The sequence below is a fragment of the Amaranthus tricolor genome, chromosome 8, assembly GCF_026212465.1.
Source record: "Amaranthus tricolor cultivar Red isolate AtriRed21 chromosome 8, ASM2621246v1, whole genome shotgun sequence".
NCBI classification, from domain to species: Eukaryota; Viridiplantae; Streptophyta; class Magnoliopsida; order Caryophyllales; family Amaranthaceae; genus Amaranthus; species Amaranthus tricolor.
This window is the reverse complement of record NC_080054.1, coordinates 18,068,940-18,092,107: the sequence shown is the minus strand read 5'-3', so window position 1 is coordinate 18,092,107 and position 23,168 is coordinate 18,068,940. Positions and strand designations below refer to the sequence as shown.

Here is a 23,168-nt window from a genome sequence, read left to right as displayed (position 1 = left end):
TTCTTTGATTTGGTTTGTATGACTATTTTTATTTATTAATGTTGTTTATTTGATACTTATTTGCATTTTATGTGAGTTTTTTTTGTTTTTAAAGTGTTTATTTACATATATCAAATGAAAGATTGTAAAATTATCTTTAATTTGATATATTTATTATATTACTAATTTCGTGTCCCCGTGTCCGCCATTTTTAAGTTGGCGTTTTCCCGTACCCGTGTCGTGTCCGTGTCCGTGTCCGTTTTAGTGCAACCTAGGTCCTCACATGTCAGATTGCTTCTTCACTTGTATTATAATAGCTAAATAGATAATCCATACCTTTTTATGATAAGAACAGCGTTGGAATTGAAACCAAATGTTTTTTTTAAGAAAATGTTCGTTATAATATTCATATCTTTTATGAAAATAATTTTATAAAACTGTTTTTAAAAGAAAATGAATTTCTAATAAATCAAACATTTCTAAATGCATTGAGGAAAAAAACATTTACTCATGAATTATTGACTTATAGAAATAAGTTTCAAACTTATCATGCGTTTGTTTAGCGCAAGGTAGCTATGTGAGTATTAGCTGCCTAAATAAGTCTATTTGTGGGTAACTGTAGTTGTAGCACATTACCATAAAACATGTAGCACTCTAATTAACTGTGTAAATTAACTTTGTAGATACAAGTAGCGATTATGTTATTAGTTATTGACATTTAATAAATTGACAAAAATATTATGAAAATCTTAAAATATTAAATTTTAATTTTATAACATTCCGAAAATAATTAACTAAACCACTTAACACTACTTAAACTACTAATTTATTATAATGAAAATTTTTAAAAATAACATTTTACCCCATCATTAAGCCATTAAAACCTATTTAAGTGGCAGGGCTAGACTGTTCCTACGATATATTTCTCTGTCCATTTGAGTTTACTACTAAATACTCCCTTCGCTCTTTAAAGAAGTTCTCATTTTTCATTTTGAGATATTTTATTTGTTGTTTTCATAAGTAATCTTTTCATTTATATCACAAATTTTAAACAAAAATAACCTTACTCATCCTCATTTTGATATTTTAATAATGCTTATAGTCCCCACAAATCTTCTATTAACTTCATTTTAACATTTTTATATTCTTTATGGTCTCCACATGTATCTACTAACTTTATAAAAATATTTTTTTATTAGTTGTGGTCCTCATATTTTTTCCTACTAACTTTCTTTTAATATTTATAGTTCCCACTATTTCTCTATCAAATTTACTATTAAATAAAATAATGTCTCTACTATCTAAAAAATTCTATTTTTTTTAATTCTTATGAACATTCCTTATAAAATTTCATTAAGAAACGGAGAAAGTATAATATTATAAGATGTTGCGAGGACATTGAGAGCACACTCAAAAATGTTGCACTGATGCACAAACCGCTTACCAAAAAGAGGCTGGTTAATTTGTGACTTTGTATTTGGACAAAATTATGCATGAACCGACCCCATTCGATTTGTCCAATCGTAAAATACTGACATACAATAAAATAAAAAAAGACACAAAACAGCAACAGAAAGAGAAACATACAGTGACATATACCCAGATTATTAGCTAATACTATAGCAACAATGAGAGGCTAAACTGCACTTAAACAATTACCATTTTCTATCAAAATTCACAAGCACAATACCAACAACAAATGGCTAATAGCAAGCTTATGACTTCTCGTACTTATTCCGGAACATTCCCGGGCCTCGATACCCCGCCTGGTGGTGAGGACGATGGCCCGAGTATTGGGATCCCGAAAGGGTGGAGCTCAGAGCGTGTTCCACGCTCGAGCTATCGAAGCCGTAGGCACGTAGGGCCTACCGGCTTGATGCCTTTTAGTAGTGGAAGAACATTGCCTTCCAAATGGGAGGATGCGGAGAGGTGGATTTGTAGTCCGGTTAGTTTGGGTAATATTTCTACTAATAGTAATTATTATTATTATGGATCTGGGGCTGGGTCTAGGACGGTTTCTCAGCTGGCCCAGTACCAAAGACGGGCTAAATCAAAGAGTGGCCCATTAGGCCCGATTGGGCCTGTGTATTACGGCGGTGGGTTTAATACTTTCTCCCCTGTGTTGGGAGTAGGGGTTATTAATGGTGGAAGATGGAGGAATTCGGTAACCATTGAATCTCCGGGCTTGGCGTCGGGCCGATTTGATGAAAACTTGGGTGTTGAAGGCGGTGGTGGAAGTGACGGTGGTCGGAGATCTTGTCCTGGCGATGCTACTCATTGGTTAGATTCATGGAGCAGGCCGCTTAGCCCGACCCAAGGTAATTCATATTTATGCTTTAAAGTAGTTCAATTTTAGATTGTGAGGTATGACATAGGGAAACATCAAATACATCTACCAAATTATACATATTCTATTTTTTTTTTTTAATCTTTATGCATTTACATTTTACATATTTGAATATCTAGATATTTTATACATTAATTAACTTGTTATTAAGGGTGAGTTCGGTATGAAGCTGCATTATGTCCTAAAAATTATTTTTATACTTTTTTATTTATTCTCTTGAATATTACAAAACACATGTATATTATTTTATCTAAAAGTAACAAAGTAATAAAAAGTCAAATATTATTAGTTATTTCAAAATCTATAAATTGATAAATAAAAAAGTTAATGACTTCTGCTATAGTATCTCCTTATCAAAAGTTTTACTTTTGTTTAAAGACCTATATTATGGCTAGTTGAATAATAAGTTTGATTAATGGAGAGATTTTATCGTATGCTTGTATTTTGTTTGATTTTTTCTTTAAGTTGTATGGGTTTATAAAATAGAATTGATAAAAAGTCCCTCTAATTTATGGAATGACAATATAAACATTAGATAAATAAAAGTTTGTAGTAGTTGAATCTATTATTGGTTTCATTTTAAAAATATAACATTATGCACATATTGGTCATCATAATGTTCTAACTCTACACAAACAAATGCGTTATTCTATCCTAAATCTTATCCTAATCATGACCAAATTTTATGAACCATAAGGTACAACTCTAAATTTTAATTACTTTTACTATACACAAACAAAATTAATAAGATTTTATGAATAAAATTCTTTACAATGTGCTATATATAACCCACAATATTAGTGAACATCAGAAGAGTCTGATACAATGCACCCGAATGAGGACATGAAGTGCTCGAACGAGTGCCGTCAATCCCTCCTATTGTGTTCTTGTTTTGAACGCCGATTTTGGGACGCATCAGTGTTTTGCTTAGAGCTGTTCAAAAGTGACCCGACCCGAAAATTCGATTCGAAATCGAAAGTAAACCGACCTGAAAATGTGTTCTTTTTTTAGGTTTATCGAATTGACATTACCCGACTCGAAGCTATATACAAACCGGTTGACAACCGAAAATGAGAAAACTGAACTCGAGCTGTAATCGATTTTTCTAACCGACACATGACCGTTAACCGAAATTACCCGAACCTAATAATGACCGACCCGAGTCATATCCGACCCGAATCATGCTCAAGCCGAACTCGATCCAGCTAAAACCGACTTAACCCGAACGAAGTTTAGATCGAACTGCTATAAACCCAAACCAATTTTTTACATAGAAGTATGATTGACTCATATTCAATCATCTATTAGTTACTCTAATAAAGTCATAAATATTTTAATAAAATAAATTTTATAAATACATGATTTCATATATTTAGAGTTAATAATCAATGGTCAGTGTTTATTTAACTACTTTTAATCGAATTAGATGAAAATTGATAGAACTTTATAATTTTAATTTTCTGGTCAAACAAGTAAAAGTAACAATGTAATAATGATCACTAATTGATTTGCATTTTCACTATTTTGCTTTAAGTAAATGAACCTTATCATCAATTAAAAAATGACCAACAACTTAATCTGATACTGATTCAATCAATAATAATTAGTAATTCGCAATTTGTAGCCGAATTCTACTTGAAAAATACCCGAACCCGATCTGTATCTGGTAAAACCGAACTAATTATTAACCGATGACAACCCTAGACCGATTGAAACTCGACACGAACTTTAACCGACTCCGACCGGATACTAACCCGATAGTTCGAATAACCGATCTTCAACCGAACCGTAACTAATCGACCCGACACGAGTATGACCCGTCGCAACACGCATCCGAGATATAACCGATCCGAAATACAATCGAATCGAATGACACCCATCCAAAACCGACCCGACAATCCGAATGAACACATCTGATTTTGCTAGATGTTCTTTTAGTTATATTGTGGGTTATATATAAGACTTAAAATTAGTAAGAATAAAAGGGAAAGGCTAGCTAATACATAGAGAGAGGCTAATACGTCATGTGTTTTGGGACACGTCATGTGCGTGTGCTTTGTTTATCAAAGTATTGATCATTTCATTGTGTGTGTGTCTCCATACTCCATCTTTTTTTTTTACTTTTTTCTACACTTCTTCTCACCATTGTTAGATCCAAGACTCTTCCCTTTCAGGGATAATTATAGAAAAAAAATTAACTAAAAGAAATAAATACACATTACTGCTTGCATCGCGGCAAATGGGACTTGGGCAACTCGGCAGGGACCTAGACTTATGTTTCAAATTGACAAATCTAATTGTGCATATTTATAAATTATAAAAATAAATTAATTATGATTTTTTCCTTAATAATGTTTTAACTTTTATAAATAAAAAAATTTAAAAATTAAAAGTAACTAAATAATAATATAGCAAGCAAATAAGAACCCGTATAGTGTAAGAGTTCGAGTATTAATTATGGTCAATAAATGTCACCCATATCAACCATGTTAGTTTTTTTAGGGCGGATTTAGATTTTTACATGACATTTTATCATGTCAATGAAAGAGTGAATACAAAAGATTCAAACAAGAATTGTGCCTCAAACCATAAAGGAATAAAAGCTTAAGCAAGGCTTGATCACGAGTTATCACCAAAAGATTCATCGTACCTTACTTTCCGATCTTCAACCATTGAACAAGCTGAAATTTTTGTAGACATTATATTAGATTTTCTTTCGACGTAATTAAAGATGTTTAAAATAGATTCGATAATTCGATATTTATTTAATAGTGTAATCAAATCCGACCTTACTCGACTTCAAATTGAATTTATAATTATGTGAAAATCATTGTGGACACAAGAACTAATTTTAATCGATCTATATTAAACATTTGATCCAAAATCGACCTGATGATTTGAACATCACCTCTGGACGTGACAAATGGATTAGTTTGGCAAAAGTTGACTAAAGCTGTTGTCTTGTTTGATCAGTTTGAAGTATTGGTTAATAAGTATTTACATCACCTATAAGACGATTCTTTGTAAGTGTTTTGTACTAACAATTCCACTTAAAATATAAATAAATAACATCGAAACAGTAATATGTGCTTTTGAGTTCTAATATTATATATATATATATATATATATATATATATATATATATATATATATATATATAAACTCAATCAATAACTTTAACAGCTCGTTAAGGCTGACTCTACGTATGTAAATACTTCATTAATCTCAAATAATTTCAAAAGTGATTTTAAATAATACTAATAATAAATAACATCTTTTTCAAAAGTTTTGACTATCCATTTACTACCCTTGTTTTCTTGCTTTTGGATCCATATGGCTATATAAATAATTGTAAAATTGACCTTTAGTACTTGAAAATGTCAACCATTGATATTTATTCTTTTACATGTGCAAAGTTTTAGACATTGCTTTAAGTTGTTGAAGATGATAAATGCCAAGAGTTATGATATATAATTGTAAAGTTTCCCTAGCTATATTGTGTAGAATCGATTTTGGAAAAGTTTTTTGATTGTCTTAGAACCCTTTAGCGTTCAGTAGAGTTGTTCGTTCGGATCATTACTTTAATTTTAAGTTAGGTGTTTTGGATCGATTTAAAATCTAGTCTTTTGTCCATATTGGTTTTTATATAATTTTAAAGTCGTGTCAAGTCGAATTCAGTTACAAGGTCAGGTAAATATCGGATCGTCAAATCTATTTTGAACACCTCTGTCTCTATGTAATAACTAAAAATATTTGCTAAGGTGTTAATGATGTTCTAAATTATCTAGGTTTTAGCAATAAATTTCATCAGGTTGTATTTAAGAACAAACATTTTATTTCAAATTTTCAACTTTTGCTATTCTTAAATAATTGTAGAATTGTTTCAAATTCAAATTCGATTTTTTATTTTTATTTTCCATACATTAATTTTGAGCTAATTCTAAATTTTTAAATAAAATTATCATCGTCAAACATAACATAAAACATATTGGATTTACTCTTTTAAAATGAAACTTAGTTTGAATCCAGAAATTCTTAAATTCCCAATCAAATTAGTGGGTAGATTAAGATGGCATACGTTAGATACACAACAAAATTTGTGGAGATAGTATACTTTGACTTGGATAGAATTACAATTTTGACATTGTAGTTATTATCTTGTTTGAGGAGTCCAACTTTACTACAACAATTGATAAATTATCGTTGTTAAAAATTTAGCTCAATTACAAGTTAAGAAGTTGAAGACTAACGATATATTAAGAGATTTTTCACATAGTTGAAAGTGTTAACTGATTTATAAGGTCAGCTAAAATTTGTACTTTTATGTGTTAACTCTGCTAATCCAGGGAGTTCCTTGGGGTAAAATAGCTTATTTGAACAAACTACACAAAATAATGAGTTTGGTCGACTAAGCTGATATCAACTAATCAAAATAACCACTACAATTAGCTAGTGCTATTGACTACCATCTATTTGCCATATATATATTTGGCAAAATGACTATTTTGTCAGTTATTTGTTGACTTTTAACTTGTTGGTTAATCAAACATAAACTAAACAATCAACTCATACAAGTGACTTAATGTTACCAATTAAGCAAACAAACCAACTGTACAACAAACAACTAACCGTCAACAACTAATTTTAAACCCCTATCTATGAAGTATTAGTTAGAGTATATAACATATCGTGAGACTTCAACCATCAGCTTAAACATTTGGTTGAGTTGGTTCCTTGACAATTGACATGGTAATAGAGTCAACGTGACAAGAGGTCACGAGTTTGAATCTCAATCATCCCTCATTTAAAGTGGAATACTCAGGCCCTATACACATCCACACTTGTAGCCCAATAGGCTCTCATGTGGAGGGGGCGTACTATAATTTGTAATATTTTTTGAGACCTAAATCATCAAATTGAGCTTTTAATTGAGTTAATTTTTTGACGGTATTTAACAAGCATAACCTGTTTAATTTCAAATAGGTGAGCTAAATGTGAATGATGAGATAATAGAGAATATAAACAACGATGTTGAACTAGAACAAGATCATAACTGCAATGGTGAGCAAGAACCAGTTGTGGATCGTGCTATTTCAAGAAGGGATATGGCTACTGAAATGTTCCCAGACAGTCAAAGTAGCAGTCCTAGGTCTTCTGCAGTTTCAAGTACAAAATCTTCCCTTTCAATGACCTCTCCTTGTCCGTTCGATCAGTCCAATAGAGATAATATCAATTCTTCAGAATATGAAATCAGGGATGTACAAGTTGATAAACATGCAAGTGCTACTAGATCTATCACAGAAAATCATTCCATTACTTCTAGTACTACTAGTTTTGAACCAGATAACAAAATTTCCAAGTATGTTTCTTCTTTTTCTTCTTTTATATTTACTACTTCTTTCGTTTTCATGTGTTTTTATCAAATAGAATTTATGAATTTTAGTGTTAAACTTTGATTATAGTTTCTCATTAATTTATATGAAAAACATATTTACGTGGCATCTTGATATTTTCGTCTTAATATAAACTTTCTAAATGTCAGCTTTTTATAATTTTTAAAAACTCCCAATTAAAATTAGTTGATGTCTAAACTTGCATTGGAATCCATAACAAAAGTGAATGAAAAGAACAAATGAAAACAGAAGGACTATAAGCATAGGAAATTTAGGTTCGGCCTGCCTAATTCTGCCAAAATAACGTTAATATTAATTTGTGTAACATACATCAATATAACATAGGAAAAATGGTAGCCGAGTCAAGAAACAAGCGGGTATGAATGTTTAGCTCACTTTAGACGACTTACTAGTATTTTGAATTCAATATTAGTAGTTTGGACAATTTGTATAAAAATTTAGGAATACTATAAATTTCCAAAAAATACAATCACAAAATCATATGTCAATAGAAGAAAAGTTTCCGATGACATATATAATTTGCACATCATTGTTAATTTATCGATATGGAACAAATTATTAACCATCAGAAATGTTACATACACTTGCAGTCCATAATTTGAAATTTGAAATTTGAATTTTTGTTAGATACTATTTAATATCAAATAGTATGGCAGTCAATAATTTGGCATAACATATTTGTTTTTGGTGTGTATTGTTCCAAAGAGAAGAAGCCAGGATAAATGCTTGGGAAAACTTGCAAAAGGCTAAAGCTGAGGCTGCTATTCTGAAACTTGAGGTATGCTGCTCTGAAGTTATACCATTATCATCATCATACTTGCTTTTCAAATGAAACAAGATTATCATCATACCCAATGTATCCCGCTTATAGAATAACTATGATTAGGATTTGGAGAGAAAAATACGATGGTAACTCATCCCCTTAAAAGAGAGTACGGTCAAAAAGTCTTTCGGCTCAAGGAAAACTATGAGTATGTTTTTTTTTAATTTACATTTTGATTACAGGAGAAATTGGAAAAGAAGAGAGCATCATCAATGAACAAAATCATGGAGAAATTACAAAGAGCGGAAATTAAAGCCCAAAAGATGAGAAATTCAAAAGTTAATAGCAAAGATGGGAGTGAAAGTCGAGCAATTTCGAAAACAACTTCAAAAATTCCATCATTTTGTAAAAAAATTCGATTGAATTCTTCAACTAGGAATTGTTACACTTGCTATATGTTTTAGGGTTTTATGGAATGAAATGAATGAATTATTATATCATTTCATAATGTCCCATTTTATGCACTTGAAAATGGGCTTTAATTTGTAGTAGATTAGTCTTTGTAAATTACATTACTCCTTTGTAAATTACATTACTCCTTTGCACATAAACATTATATATATATATATATATATATATATATATATATATATATATATATATATATATATATATATATATATATATATATATATATATATATTATCTCTAGGATTTAGGATGCTATTTTATGTAAAACTATGCTTGTCAATTGTCAACTGCCAATTATTTAGTACAAAAGAAATCATAGGATACTCTACTCTTGAAAGTAAGTCCTACATAGTGAACCTTTTATTAGTGTGTACAAATACAATGTAATGTTAATTACAAAATTTCTCTGAAACAATAAAAAAGTAATAAGTGCTTGTATTACAAAACGTAAGAAGTAAGAATTTCAATTTACAACTTATTGGAAGAAAACTATACAAATTTATAAAAATTAAAGAAAAAATTACCTAAAATAATTCAATCTTTTTTCAATTTTCCTACCATAAGTTGAACTATCATTTAAACATGAATAATCTCATATGTTGTGGCATTTAATTGGTATTATTGTTATTTTCCGTCAATCTGTTACTTTGATTTAAAATGAAATTTCCTTTATTTTTCCTCCCCATTTTACTTACCTAAATTAATTTTTTTACTTTTCTTTCCTGATTAGCTTTAACTCCAACCAAATACCCACCATTGAAGAGAAAGACATTCACCTTTTAAAAGGAAGACCTCCATTGACGTATGCCTCATCCGTAGGAAAGCAGAATATTAGTAAAATATTTTATTTTATATTTTATATTATTTTGATTTAGTTTCCTTAATCTTAATATTTAGTTTTCTTATTAAATGGTCAAATGATGTATAAATAGAGGTGTTCCTTTCATTGAATAACCAATACAAACCAAGTATTCACCAGATTAAACTCTAACTAAATTCCGCATTATGATTTTCTACATGGTATCAGAGCCGTAAGGTTTTTCTGGACGGAAAAACTCTATCGGTATTTTATCATTGATCATAATCGACCAAAATCGATCCAAACAAAAAGCAAATAAAAAAAAGAACCAATCAAACCAGGACCATGATTTCCATGGCACAAATGGAACAAAATGTTTCAACTTTTTCAAAAAATGACCCAAAAACTTGAACAACCAATCCAAATTGAAAAACTAACCTACCAAAATTACACCACGTGGTGTACACAAATGAAAACAGAAATCGGTGATCGGAGGAGGCTCAACCATAACACCGTCATCTCTCCATCCACCACAAATCCACAATGGGTCCAGAACGATTGTATGGTGATCTCATGAATCATCAACAATATCTACCGAGACCTTATAGAATATTTTCTTGACTGCACTACCTCCGCTCGAGATTTATGGACAAGAATCCACTTCATTCTTGGACCCGTTCCGCTGCCTCACGTTGATGAGACCATTCAGCGTGAGGTCGCGAGGGAGAGAAATATGGTAGAAAAGACATCATCGAAATTTAATCCCTCAAAAAATCAAAAATCAAATTTAAAAGCAAAACCAAATAAACCAAATCAAAATCCAGAAAACCAATATCAAAACCATACTCGAAAATCAAAAATTTTATGTCTAGAACATCACAACAGTACCCAAAAGTCAAAACAAGAAAACCAAAATCAAGAGGAATCAACCGAAAAAGGGAAATGGGGAAGGGGTTCAAAAGAGAGAAAAAGAAAGAATTCAACATATGGGGAAATAAGGGTGATTCTTTCTAAAAATAATCCATTTTACAATAATAAGAAGCAAAACCTACAACCCTTTAATTCCTACGGTCCACTTACCCAATTACCCAAAAATAAGCTTACCCAATTTTCTTTACCCATTTTCTCACCCTTAAAAAATGTGGCCTTTTATCCAAATTCAAAAAATTGAAAATCAATTATGACAAATTTACTGAAAAGATGAAGATGATCAAAATGTCCTTTGTAAAATCAAAAGATCAACTAACAAATTTTTTAATCAAGGCAATTGGCTCAAAATCAATGTTAAAAATATTTTTGGCAAGTACGGTCTCGGTAAATCCAAGACCAAATTTTGAGGGGGAGTGTAGGAAAGTTGAATATTAGTAGAATATTTTATTTTATATTTTATATTATTCTGATTTCGTTTCCTTAATCTTAATATTCCGTAATATTTAGTTTCCTTATTAGATGGTCAAATGATGTATAAATAGAGGTGTTCCTCTCATTAAATAATCAATACAAACCAAGTATTCACCAGACTAAACCCTAACCAAATTCCGCATTATGATTTTCTACATCATCTTCTTTATGCGTCGTCTACTTTTCGGCCTTTTTCCGGTTAACTCCCATCAAATACCAAAGTATCAATGACAAGTTTTCTAAATTTTTTTCCTACAATTTAGGGTTTCAAATTTCCTCTTTTTCTATTCTAATTATGCATGTTGTTAATTTTTCTTAATTTGATCTGTGCTAGGTTGTTTATGTGATTCCCTAACAATAAAATGATTATCTATACACTATGAAGTTGTTATTGTGCAACATCTACTTTTGCTTATTAGTTGCTCCGTGAAGTAGCTAATGCTACTCATATTTGCACTATAAAATTGTTATTGCGCAGTAGCTACTTTTGCATATTAGTTGCTACTGTGTAGTATTCATCAACTGTTATAATATGTGTTTTTTATATTGAAGTAAGTCTTTTTATGTATTATAATAAGTATTTTTACATACTGAAGTAGGTATTTTTTTATATGAACATAGACATTTTAAATAGTTAAAGTAGACATTTGAAATAGTTATATAGTAGTTGTTTTTACATATAAAAATAGATGCTTTTGAATACTAAAATAGGTGTTTTTACATACTAAAGTAGACATTAAAAATAAGTTATAGCAGACATTTAAACTAGATATAATAGGTGTTTTGCAAGTTATAGTAGGTATTTTTAGTCAATAAAGTAGATATTTTATCAGAGTATATTAAGTAAATGAAAACACATTCATTATGAATCTGAAAAAAATTCATTACAACTGTTATTTCATTTGTATTATGACCAAATTGATTTTGAGATGGAAATTAATCAAATTGTTGCATAAAATCTTCCTTTTAATTAGAGACGGAATAATATCAAAGAACAATTACAATGTAGATTGAATATGAAATGAAAATTATGTGCTTAATGGAAACAATGACTGTTTAGAAGAAGTTAGTTAGCATTTTCCTTATTAATGAAAAATTGCTTCTAAAAGGCTAATTTTTTGCTCGTTTACAGATAAAGAACGAACATAGCATTTATTCTACACAGTGCCAATCTTTTGCCTATTTTTGCAAGGAAAGGGCTACCAGGTCATAAGCACCTAGAGTACCCGGTTACTTCATTTCATTAAAACGATAAGTGTCATATTCTAATTGGATGGTTTAATTTTATTTAAAAAATCAGAAAAAAAAAACCCCGAAAAGCCATTTTCCTTGGTCTTCTTAGGACATGTTCTCTTCGTCTGATCTGATTGGATCTGATCTGAATTTACTAAGGTCTGATCTGATCTAATATGAGCTGGTCTGATCTGGTCTGATTCAGTCTGATCTGATCTGAATCTTTCTGATCTGGTCTGATCTGATCTGATCTGGTCTGGTCTGATCTGGTCTAGTCTGATCTGAAACTTTCTGATCTAATCTGAATAGTTATAATGATTATTATTATTATTATTTATTATTATTATTATTATTATTATTATTATTATTATTTATTATTATTATGTCTTATTATTAATATTACTAACTACATAGTTATAATGATTAATAATAATAATAATAATAATAATAATAATAATAATAATAATAATAATATAATAATAATAATAATAATAATAATATAATAATAATAATAATAATAATAATATAATAATAATAATAATAATAATAATATAATAATAATAATAATAATAATAATTATAATAATAATAATAATAATAATAATAATAATAATAATAATGGTATGGCTTGATCTGATCTGATCTGGTCTGATTTGGTCTGGTCTGATCTGATCTGATCTGGTCTGATCTGAAACTTTCTGATCTGATCTAAATAGTTCTGATCTGATTTGATCTGATCTGGTCTGATCTGATCTGATCTGGTCTGATCTGATTCCAATAAAAATAAATAATAATAAAAAAATTAGTTGAAGAGAACCCCTTCTTAGTCTCTATGACTTTTTCACAGCATTATCACTTTCACAGCATTATCACTATCTTCATCTTCATTTCTTTTCTACTCTCAATTTCAATCTCCTCATCCCAATCTTTCTTTTCATCATCATCTTCATCTTTAAATTCCTCGGGGGCGAATCAATTGGGTTTCCCATCTTTTTCTTTAGATCTTCAATCAGGTAATCAAGCTTCATCATCAATTTTCTCTTTTCATTTTTTTTTTCGATATTGAAAACCTTAGAATTGTGATGACATGGGTATTGGTAAAGCACTATGGATAACCTAAAATCAGACAAATATGCATTATAGTGATTTCTATCTTCATTTCTGATAATCTGAGATTATGTTTCTCTTTTTATTTTTGTTTGATTTTTTGTGAAGGGTTAGCAATAACAATGATATCAGGTTAATTGTTCAAACTATCTAATCTGTTTTTCAATTTTTTTGTAGCGGATGAAAAATCATCAAAGAGAGACATGTTGAATGCATTTGTGCCTGTGGGCATTGCAATACAATCTTCTTTCGACTGAACAATATGTGTACTTTCAAATATTTTTCTAAAATTACCTGCTTTGGGATAGAAAATTGAACTACTAAGACATGTAATTATCATCATACGTACTTCCAAATATATCATTTTGGGTTGTGATATCTTAGATATTCTACTAATACACTATGTAATTTAAATGTTCATGGAATGTGGATTTGACTTTAAATTTAGTCTTTAACTTGCTTTAAGTCTTGAAGTGATCCATCTTGAATTTAACCAGTCTTCGTGAAATGTTGCATATTGAAAAGCAAAGGATGCTCAATTGCGATATGATTCTCTTTTGGGTGTGGAGGTTGTGGAGTTGTCATTTGATTTGGATGGTGGCGCAAGTGGTTGCAAAGGATTTGGTTGAGGAGGGTAGTGCTGGGTTGAGTGGCGGTGTTGGGTGAGGGAGTGGATTTTATTCTTTTTTTTTTTTTGTGTGTTTAAGTTTAAAAAAAGTCAAACAAGTTAAGGTAACCTGTACAACAGGTTATAAGTTTTTTAGCCATTTTCTTGCACAAATAGGCAAAAGGTTGGTCATGTGTAGTTGGCCCTTTATCTGCAGACGAGTCAAAGGTTAACTTTTTAAAAATAAATTTTTTCTTTTTTAAATGTTTTATTTATTTTAGTTAGACTTTACCTCCTTAGTATTGTCTCTCATAAGAGGTGCTGAATTTAAACCAGTTCAATTGGCATCTTATTGGAATAACTTTCCAAACCTAATCTGTCACATTGAACAATAATAATCCCGATTTTTATTTGTAGCCACCTTTTTTTATTTTATCGCCACCCCCCTTCGAATGAAATTACGAATTTGACCCTGTAATTTAAATATTTACAAATTTGCCATTGAAGTTAATAACTTTTCATTTTCATTTTTTTTAATTTTTTTTTTAAAATTTTATTTATATTATTATTGTTGTTATTATTATTATTATTGTTATTATAATAATTATTATTATTGTTATTATTATTATTATTATTATTATTATTATTATTATTTAAATAAAAGTAACTTAAAAAATAAATTAATTAAATAAAAGAAATTTTATAAGTCGAAATTAAAAAAAAAAAACCAGTCGCACGTTTTGTGCGACTCATTTTTTTTTTTTTGAATTTCGACTTATAAAATTTCTTTTGTTTAATTAATTTATTTTTAAGTTACTTTTATTTAAATAATAATAATAATAATAATAATAACATTTAAAAATATAAATTAAATATAATAATTAAAACAAAAATAATAATTTAATAATAATAATTATAACATCCACAATAATAATAATAATAATAATAATAATAATAATAATAATAATAATAATAATAATAACAAAAATAATAATAATTATAATAACAATAATAATAAATAATAAAAATAAAAAACAAATAAAAATTTAAAAAAAAAAAAACCAGTCGCACAAAACGTGGAACTAATTTTTTTTTTTTTTTTTTAAATTTTTTTTTTCTGAATTTCTACTTATAAAATTTCTTTTTTTTAATTAATTTATTTTTTAAGTTACTTTTATTTAAATAATAATAATAATAATAATAAAAATAATAATAATAATAACATTTAAAAATATAAATTAAATATAATAATTAAAACAAAAATAATAATTTAATAATAATAATAATAATAACAACCACAATAATAATAATAATAATAATAATAATAATAATAATAATAATAACAAAAATAATAATAATTATAATAACAATAATAATAAAAAATAATTTTTTTTTTATTTTTTTATTTAAAAAAATAATTTTTTTTTTTGAATTTCGACTTATAAAATTTCTTTTGTTTAATTAATTTATTTTTTAAGTTACTTTTATTTAAATAATAATAATAATAATAATAATAACATAAAGAATAATAATTATAATAACAATAATAATATAAATAAAAATAATAAAAAAAATTAAAAAAATGAAAATGAGAAGTTATTAATTCCATTGTTTATAAATTTTTAAAGTTTAGGGGCAAATTCGTAATTTTATTAGAAGTGGTGGCGATAAAATGAAAAAAGTGGCGACAAATAATAATGCCATAATAATTTCCCAAATTACCGAACTATAAATAGCCGGTGATTGATAGGAAGACTCAAATCTGTTGACGGGGTATTCAGGTTGCGCGACGCTAGCGAGCGAGAGAAGGGGAATAGTTTAGAGAGGGAAAATCCGCGCTAGGGTTTCCGTAATTCCATAAAATCGAAAGGTAAAAAATAGTTTTTAAACTACTGCTTGATTTTGTTCTAATTGCTTTTCGTCCTGTAAAATTTCAATTTCGTGTAAGTAATCTCTAAATTTACTAATTGACTTTGATAGTTTTCGAGTAGTGTCAAAATTTATTCAATTAGTTTGGGGAAAAGGGATGAACCTTGCGATGATGATGATGATGTATGTGTGTGAGGAAGATGTGTGCTTATTATGTGCAGGAAGCGAGTGTGAGAGGAGGAGGAGAGAAAGAGGAGAGAGAAGAGGGTTGAGAGATTTCAAGTGGAGGAGAGAAGAGAGGAACAGAAAGTTTCAATTTGTGGTCGTATCTTCGGTCTTTTTGGCTTCTTTCCAGCTTTCTAGGGTTTTTGGATTTCTTCTTTTTGCACCATGGAAAGAAAACTTGTGGTAAGTTCTTATTATTTACCAATTTTTGTTGTCATTGATGTTTTTCAATAATATATGATTTTGATCAGATTTAGATATATTTTTTAGGTTCTTGGTATCCCATGGGATGTCGATACAAATGGGTTGAAGGAGTACATGGTAAAGTTTGGTGAATTGGAGGATTGCATTGTCATGAAGGTATACATTCTAGCCTTTTTGGGATTCTGATTTGAGTTATCAGATGATCTACTGTTCAAGTAACACTTTTTCTAGTTTTAACTTTGTTTTAGGTTTCCTCTTTAGTTCAGATGAAGCGTTTCTCTTTCTTTCCTGTTGAGTTGTGGTTAATGTGTTTGTTGAGCTCCTTATTTCTTGTGGCTGCATTTATTACTTTGTTAAGAAAGCTTAACTGCATGGTCTTAAATTTGGCACAAGATGTTAATGAGAGTATTATGCACATAAAAATTTCTACTATGACTGAAATTTGAAGGTGGAGGCATTCAGTTTTTCCAATTAGTTTGGCACAGTTTTAGTGTTCTGGTACATTCTAGGGAGTTTTTGTTTTGCTTTGATTTTATATGTTCTCTTTTACACTATATTTAATGTTCACATGGGGGACTTCAAAGGACAAATAAGAGTATTGAATTGATGATGTGATACACTTGGTTGAAAAAGCGCACTTGAAGTGCACCACGCGCCTAGGCGTGAGGTGCACCAAGGTGACTAGAAACGCCTCAGAAACTCGAGGCGCAATGCAATACAGGATGCGGACTGATTACCCTTACAGAAATAGTTTATTTGAATTTAAAAGAGAAAAAGCCTCTTTATTTGAACATTTATTTCATCAACTCCTACTGCATCTTCATACCCTCTGGATCCTTTAAGAGAATATGGTCAACTCAAAACTATATTATCTTATGACTTTATTAGCTAAGTAGTGTTTATCTAACTTGTTTGTTGCAATAATATAAATTTCATAGTTGTTTTAACTATTAAATATATTTACAATTGACTTTGGAGCCCTTTAGTGGATTTCGCATACGAAAAGTATGCACCTTCGCCTTGTACCTTGCGCTTGGAAAAAAACACTTTTGCGCCTCGCGCTTCTTAAAACTAAGGATACAATAGAAGGTCAAGTGTTTGATGTTGTCTTGATATTGTGGGTCATGCAGATGTGAAGTGGTGAATTATATTTGGCAATTTACGAATACCTTAGCATTTTGAACAATTTTATAGAACACCAGTAACATAATAATTTGTATTGGAGGGAGTAGTTTACTTTTCATTTCCATCCCTTTTTTTTAATTCTATAATAGTAAATGATGTAGTTATGTAGGAGGTAGAGTGCATCACACCTAGGCTGTGATGCTACCTTTTTTCCTAATGTGTTTTGGTTGTTTGCTATTGAATAGTCCCTTATCTTCTCTCTTGTTTTAGGAACGTAGTACTGGAAGATCACGTGGTTTTGGCTATGTCACTTTTGTGTCTGATGACGATGCTAAGGTATAGTAGCTTTGTACTCTTGAAGCTCGAATTTTGCAAAAGGCTGCCTTTTACTTCTATGTCTATTCAATGTCTTTGTTTTTGATGATTCTTGTTTTGTCGAACTGATCTGAACTACTTCCTGGGTTTCAGAAAGCTCTGTCAATTGAGCATCAGCTTGGCAACAGAACACTCGAAGTAAAAGTGGCAACACCAAAGGTCTATCAATAGCCAACACTTTGTTCTTGGCATTAGTAGAAGTTACTTAAAGGACACCTTCCATTTTTACTGTTGATTTATTGTTATTGGTATTCATTAATTGAAATTGGAAAATTTTACAGGAAGAGATGATGAGATCATCCACAAAAAAGATAACCCGGATATTTGTTGCTAGAATAGCACCAGCTGTTACTGAATCTGCCTTCCGAAGGTGAATTTTGTGCTAGCCTGAATTGGAACTCGGATTAATTCTTTCCATGAACATTTTTAATTTTATTTAACCGCTTTAGTTTGATTTATGTTTTAACTCTTAATTTCCTGCACTTGGTTCTTTTCACTTCAGCCATTTTGAGAAATATGGAGACATCACTGATCTTTACATGCCTAAAGTACGTTTTAGTTTTGATCTTGAATGCATCTTATCTAGTTGACCTCTTAGTATCTCTCATTTTTAATCACGAGGTTAAGCTGAACATTTGTTGAAATTGTGCATCTGATAGGATCCCACAACAAAAGGACATCGTGGAATTGGGTTTATTACTTTCGCCAGTGCAGGTAAACTTATAGAAGTCCTGTTGCTGCTTTTTGATAGATTTTGTCATGGCTTTTGTTATGTTTCAATTGTGGGATGAACTTTTTTTCTGTTTTAATGAAAATGATGCTGAATTCTCCTGGTTAATTTAACTAGTATCAAAGTTTGAAGGTTTGGCCCAAGGAGGAGGGTATGTTGTCGCAAATAAAAGGTGTATATATTCTGGCTAGATTTTAGATGACAAAGACAAGCTTTGAAGTGGATCGATGAAAGTTATGCTTCAAAGCTCAATCATGTCTCAAAGATCTTTGTTGGATTTTTGGATCTACATTTTCGATTTTTATGGCTTTTAGTGTTGCCCTTTCATTTTTTTTTCTGGTAGAATACTAAATATTGATGTTAATTGTGGTTGAGAAGGGTTCAAGCAAACTGAAAATTTAAGTAACTTGTTTCTATTTGATTGTGTGCAACTGTGTGCATGTGTGCTTGTAAGTGTGTATTGGAGAAGAATGGGGGTTGGTGTTAGTGAGGAAGGTTGTTATGATGAGTGTAGCTTATAAGTGGCTTTATGATTCAGTTTTGGTTAGTAAATGAGGACAATCATGAGATTTTTTAATGGATGTTTTTGTTGAGGAACCCTGCTGATCAATGACGTAATGATGATATGTGACTAGGGTGGCTTTTGTTTTGGTATGAAATTATCTATTCGAAAGTTTAAGGCATCCTTAAGATCTGTATGGCTTTTCGAATCTGTATTTAACTGCTTAGTGATGGTAAAATTGTAATTCACTCTTTCTTGCTTTGATAGTGGGGACCATTTAGGATTTACTGATTCTTGCCTTCTTCACTTCTTTAGGTTCATTTGGGTTAAATTTGGAATGCCACGCTTACACTTTTGGTTCATTTTGGGCTAAATTTTGATGCCATGTTTACACTTGCGTAATACGATAAGTATACACTACATAGCACTTGTATATAATGATCTCTCTTCAAGAGGGTGGGTGGTGTGAATGGGTTTGATGTCAAATGCTACTTTTTGCACAAAGTCTTTTTTTATTGATTATTTTGAAGTTTCGACTATCATTTTGCAGCAAGTGAGAAGCCTAGTCTGTTTGACTAGCATGCATTACTGTGACAATCTCGATATATTTCGCAATTAAAATTTTACCAACTAAAAGAACATTTGTAAATTGTAATGTATCAGTTCTCAACTTAATGAAACTGCCTAAGCTCCAACCATTGCACCTGTGTAACACCTTACCCATCTTCTAGGTAGGGTTGTGAGGAATACTGTTATATGCTTTGAAGCTTACAAATTCAGGCACTGTTCAGGCTATTCCATTGAGCTTTTCACCTACTTGCTATAGCAAGTTGCTTCCACTCCTAGAGCTTTCCTCCAAATCCATGCCATGTATCTGTAATTTGTGTACTTTTCTTACCAAATCCTTATTAGCAATTTTAATCTCTTCTAAATCAAAATTCTTCTGTCTTATCCAAAGATTTTCAAAATGGAACATTAAACCCGCGGGCTACACAAGCAGATGAGATATGAGTGATTTGTTGGTTCATATGCTATCTGTTCAAAGTGCATACCTGATCACATTGTGTATACCGAATCCAATTAACAAAAGCTCTCTTAGGTATTGTGTGTTGCTCTAGTACTACGAGCTGATTCCTGCAAGTAACCTCAGGAAATCTACCTTGTAACATTTTGTGGTCCTGTTTGATGCTGTACTCTTCAATAATCAAGAAGCTATTTCATCCTCGATGCAACTTAATAACTTCAACACACTGCATATTTTTCTCAAGATCCAAGATAGAGTTTTAAAGGAGTTCAGCATCTGTGCTTTTTTGTTTGTGTCATGTTTGGTATATACACAATCTGCAGTTGTCATTTTTGTTCTAGGTATTAATGGAATAGTTTGGACCAACCCTTCTGTTTTTATCTTTGACAAATAATGATATTGGGACTTGGAATACTGTGGCCTATCATGCAGATTCTGTAGACAACTTGATGAATGATACACATGAGTTGGGTGGCTCCACTGTTGTAGTTGATCGAGCAACTCCTAAGGTAATAAAGCGTTCTTCTGTGTTCTTTGTATCCCGAGTTCTTTAATTTATGACTGAAACCATGTCGAGTGGGAGAGGACACAGAAAGAGAGGGAGACTTTGAGTGATTGTGGATCATGAAATGATCTTGCTCTATTGGTTTTCATGCCCCTTTTACTCTTCTTTTGGGTTATGTATGTCCATACTTTTACGACCTATTTGGTTATTTGATATCAAATGAGATTAATAATGGAAATTTAATGTATTTTAATTTTAGCTAAAAAAATCACTTGACAATGTTTGTAATTATGCTTTTCATACTCTTAATCGTTTTCATTTCTTCAAAAAACTTATTTCATATTTTTTAACTTCACAGTTAAATCCTATGATGGGCAGTATTTCATATTTTTTTAACTTCTATGGTTTAACATTGTTTCAGGAAGATGATTTTCGGCCATTTAGCAGAGTTCCTTATGGTGGTCGTGGTGGCCATGGTGGCCGTGGTGGATATGGTGGTCGTGGTGGATATGGTGCATATGATGCCTATATAAGTGCTGCTACAAGATATGCGTCCATAGGTGCTCCTACCTTGTATGATCATCCAGGTTCTCTTTATGGAAGTAAGGCTCCTTTGCCCTTGTGTTTTGCACCCGCTGTATGTTGTGAAAGAAAGCTATTTCTGAAACTAATCATGTCTTCATACTAAACATTAGGGGAGCCAATTAGAGGAGTTGGAAGAAAGATATTTGTTGGAAGGCTTCCTCAGGAAGCAACTGTGGATGATCTTCGTCAGTATTTCGGTAGATTTGGTCGCATCTTGGATGTTTATATTCCAAAGGTAATTAGTATGTTAATCATTGAAGTGGTCTCTGTGAATTTGACTGACTGAGAACGTAATTCCCTGGTATAGTTAATCATTGAAGTGGTCTCTGTGAATTTGACTGACTGAGAACGTAATTCCCTGGTATAGGATCCCAAGAGATCTGGGCATCGTGGATTTGGCTTTGTAACGTATGCTGACGATGGTGTTGCTGATCGTGTAGCAAGACGGCCTCATGAAATTTTAGGGCAGCCGGTAAGCAACAGATATCATGTGATCCATTTGTGTTGATGTTAGGTTGACAGATTACCTTCACATTTTGTGTGAGAAATTTGAAGCATTCTAAAAAAGTACCTTTTTAATATTTTCTCTTATAGGTTGATTAGCCCATCATCCTATTTTTAAATTGTAAAATTTGCATTTCTTGCTTCTTTGACATAGCTCTATTGCGTTCCTACAATTGGCACAATTACCTGTATAACTGTATTGCACTTTTTTTTGTTCAATTATAGGTTGCCATAGATTCAGCTACTCCAGTTGATGAACCTGGTCCGAGTGGAGGAGGTCTATTAATGGACAATCCTGAACCTTTCGAAAGTTACGGTCCCATGCGCAGTAGTTATGGAAGAATGTACTCGAGCCTGGATTTTGATGATGTGAGTATAAGTTACTGTGTTACTATTAAAATATTGATCCTCTTATAAAACTCTGCAGTTGTATGTGACATGTGGATTCACTTGTGTTGCGTTCTGTAGTTTTTCCAAATGTTTGATTGATGGCTAATTGTTCCATTCTGATTATGCAGTGGAGTAGTAGTTACAGCTTCAGCAGCTCAAGACCTTCGAGAGCAGCTGATTGGAGGTACCGACCATATTAGTGTGGCGTCTTAAAAACATCATCGGTAGCTAAAGCTTGATAGCGCATAACTTTACAGACATTTACTTTAAACAATTTGTTTGGATGATGTAGGAAGTTCCTTTTGATAATTTCTCCATTGCTGTATCTTGTGCAAACTTATATGTGGTATTCGCAGAGTTGAATGCATTATTGTACTGGTTGTTTTTAACTGTTAAATGTTTCTAAAATCCTATGCTATTTCTATGATTGGGTCTTCGTAGACATCAATACTCTGCTTCATGATTCCTTCTCGAGCCAATTCAAATAAGATGAAATAAAGTGATAATTAGACAATAAAGTGTTAACTAACAGGAGCTTCATTATTTACTGTATACGCTATTGACTAGTTGAAATTTTGAATTAAATAAGCCTTTCATATTAAAATTATGGATATTCCACATGGTAACACTTTATAAGATTTTTTCACATGATAGCATTCAATTTATACTTTATCTATCTGTAGCATTTTTTCGTTAAAACTCTTGTTAATCTTCGTTTCTACCCTTATTAAGTATTGGTTTTTGTCTTTGAAATTTGCCCTAAGCAGTTGAGAATGTTGATAAATTAAATGGTGAATTAAACATTTGAGAGCTTAAAAATGATTTAGGACAAATCATAAAGATAAGAATCAACACTTAATAAGGTTAGAAACGTCAAAATGGTGAATTAAATAGAAATCGATTAGATTTTAACGGAAAATGCTACGAGTGTTAGATAAAGCATAAATTGAATGCTACCATGTGGAAAAATTTTATTAAAGTGTTACAACTGGTATTTTATAAAAGTTCGA

General features: G+C 30.7%; 2 protein-coding genes across 4 annotated transcripts; both read left to right on the top strand.

Moving 5' to 3' along the window:
* Window positions 1-1,548: 1,548 nt before the first annotated feature.
* On the top strand, window positions 1,549-9,073 carry LOC130820350 (uncharacterized). 2 transcript variants are annotated; one of them, XM_057685691.1, is made up of 4 exons: window positions 1,549-2,297; window positions 7,310-7,685; window positions 8,446-8,518; window positions 8,746-9,073. In XM_057685691.1, exons 1-4 carry the CDS (start codon window positions 1,679-1,681, stop codon window positions 8,965-8,967), a joined length of 1,290 nt encoding a protein of 429 aa, XP_057541674.1. In that variant the 5' UTR covers window positions 1,549-1,678; the 3' UTR covers window positions 8,968-9,073. The 2 variants fall into 2 exon arrangements, with proteins under 2 accessions (XP_057541674.1, XP_057541675.1); XM_057685692.1 differs by having other exon boundaries at window positions 8,451-8,518; window positions 8,746-8,826.
* Window positions 9,074-13,224: 4,151 nt separating this feature from the next.
* On the top strand, window positions 13,225-22,732 carry LOC130820349 (uncharacterized). Of its 2 annotated transcripts, XM_057685690.1 has the most exons (15): window positions 13,225-13,419; window positions 13,691-13,842; window positions 16,211-16,397; window positions 16,485-16,574; window positions 17,814-17,879; window positions 18,012-18,077; window positions 18,200-18,288; window positions 18,421-18,466; window positions 18,578-18,632; window positions 20,607-20,683; window positions 21,101-21,281; window positions 21,375-21,499; window positions 21,632-21,736; window positions 21,994-22,137; window positions 22,287-22,732. In XM_057685690.1, the coding sequence occupies exons 3-15, from the start codon at window positions 16,380-16,382 to the stop codon at window positions 22,356-22,358; spliced, it is 1,134 nt and encodes a 377-aa protein (XP_057541673.1). In that variant the 5' UTR covers window positions 13,225-13,419; window positions 13,691-13,842; window positions 16,211-16,379; the 3' UTR covers window positions 22,359-22,732. The 2 variants fall into 2 exon arrangements, with proteins under 2 accessions (XP_057541673.1, XP_057541672.1); XM_057685689.1 differs by lacking the exons at window positions 13,225-13,419; window positions 13,691-13,842 and adding an exon at window positions 15,671-15,990.
* Window positions 22,733-23,168: the final 436 nt, after the last annotated feature.

Bases quoted from the DNA above. Each gene is read 5' to 3' on its own strand.
- LOC130820350 (XM_057685691.1), top strand. From the start codon at position 1,679: ATGGCTAATAGCAAGCTTATGACTTCTCGTACTTATTCCGGAACATTC. The intron at 7,686-8,445 runs GTATGTTTCTTC...ATTGTTCCAAAG, and splicing joins CCAGATAACAAAATTTCCAA to AGAAGAAGCCAGGATAAATG. The intron at 8,519-8,745 runs GTATGCTGCTCT...TTTTGATTACAG, and splicing joins CTGCTATTCTGAAACTTGAG to GAGAAATTGGAAAAGAAGAG.
- LOC130820349 (XM_057685690.1), top strand. The intron at 16,575-17,813 runs GTATACATTCTA...CTCTTGTTTTAG, and splicing joins AGGATTGCATTGTCATGAAG to GAACGTAGTACTGGAAGATC. The intron at 21,737-21,993 runs GTAAGCAACAGA...GTTCAATTATAG, and splicing joins ATGAAATTTTAGGGCAGCCG to GTTGCCATAGATTCAGCTAC.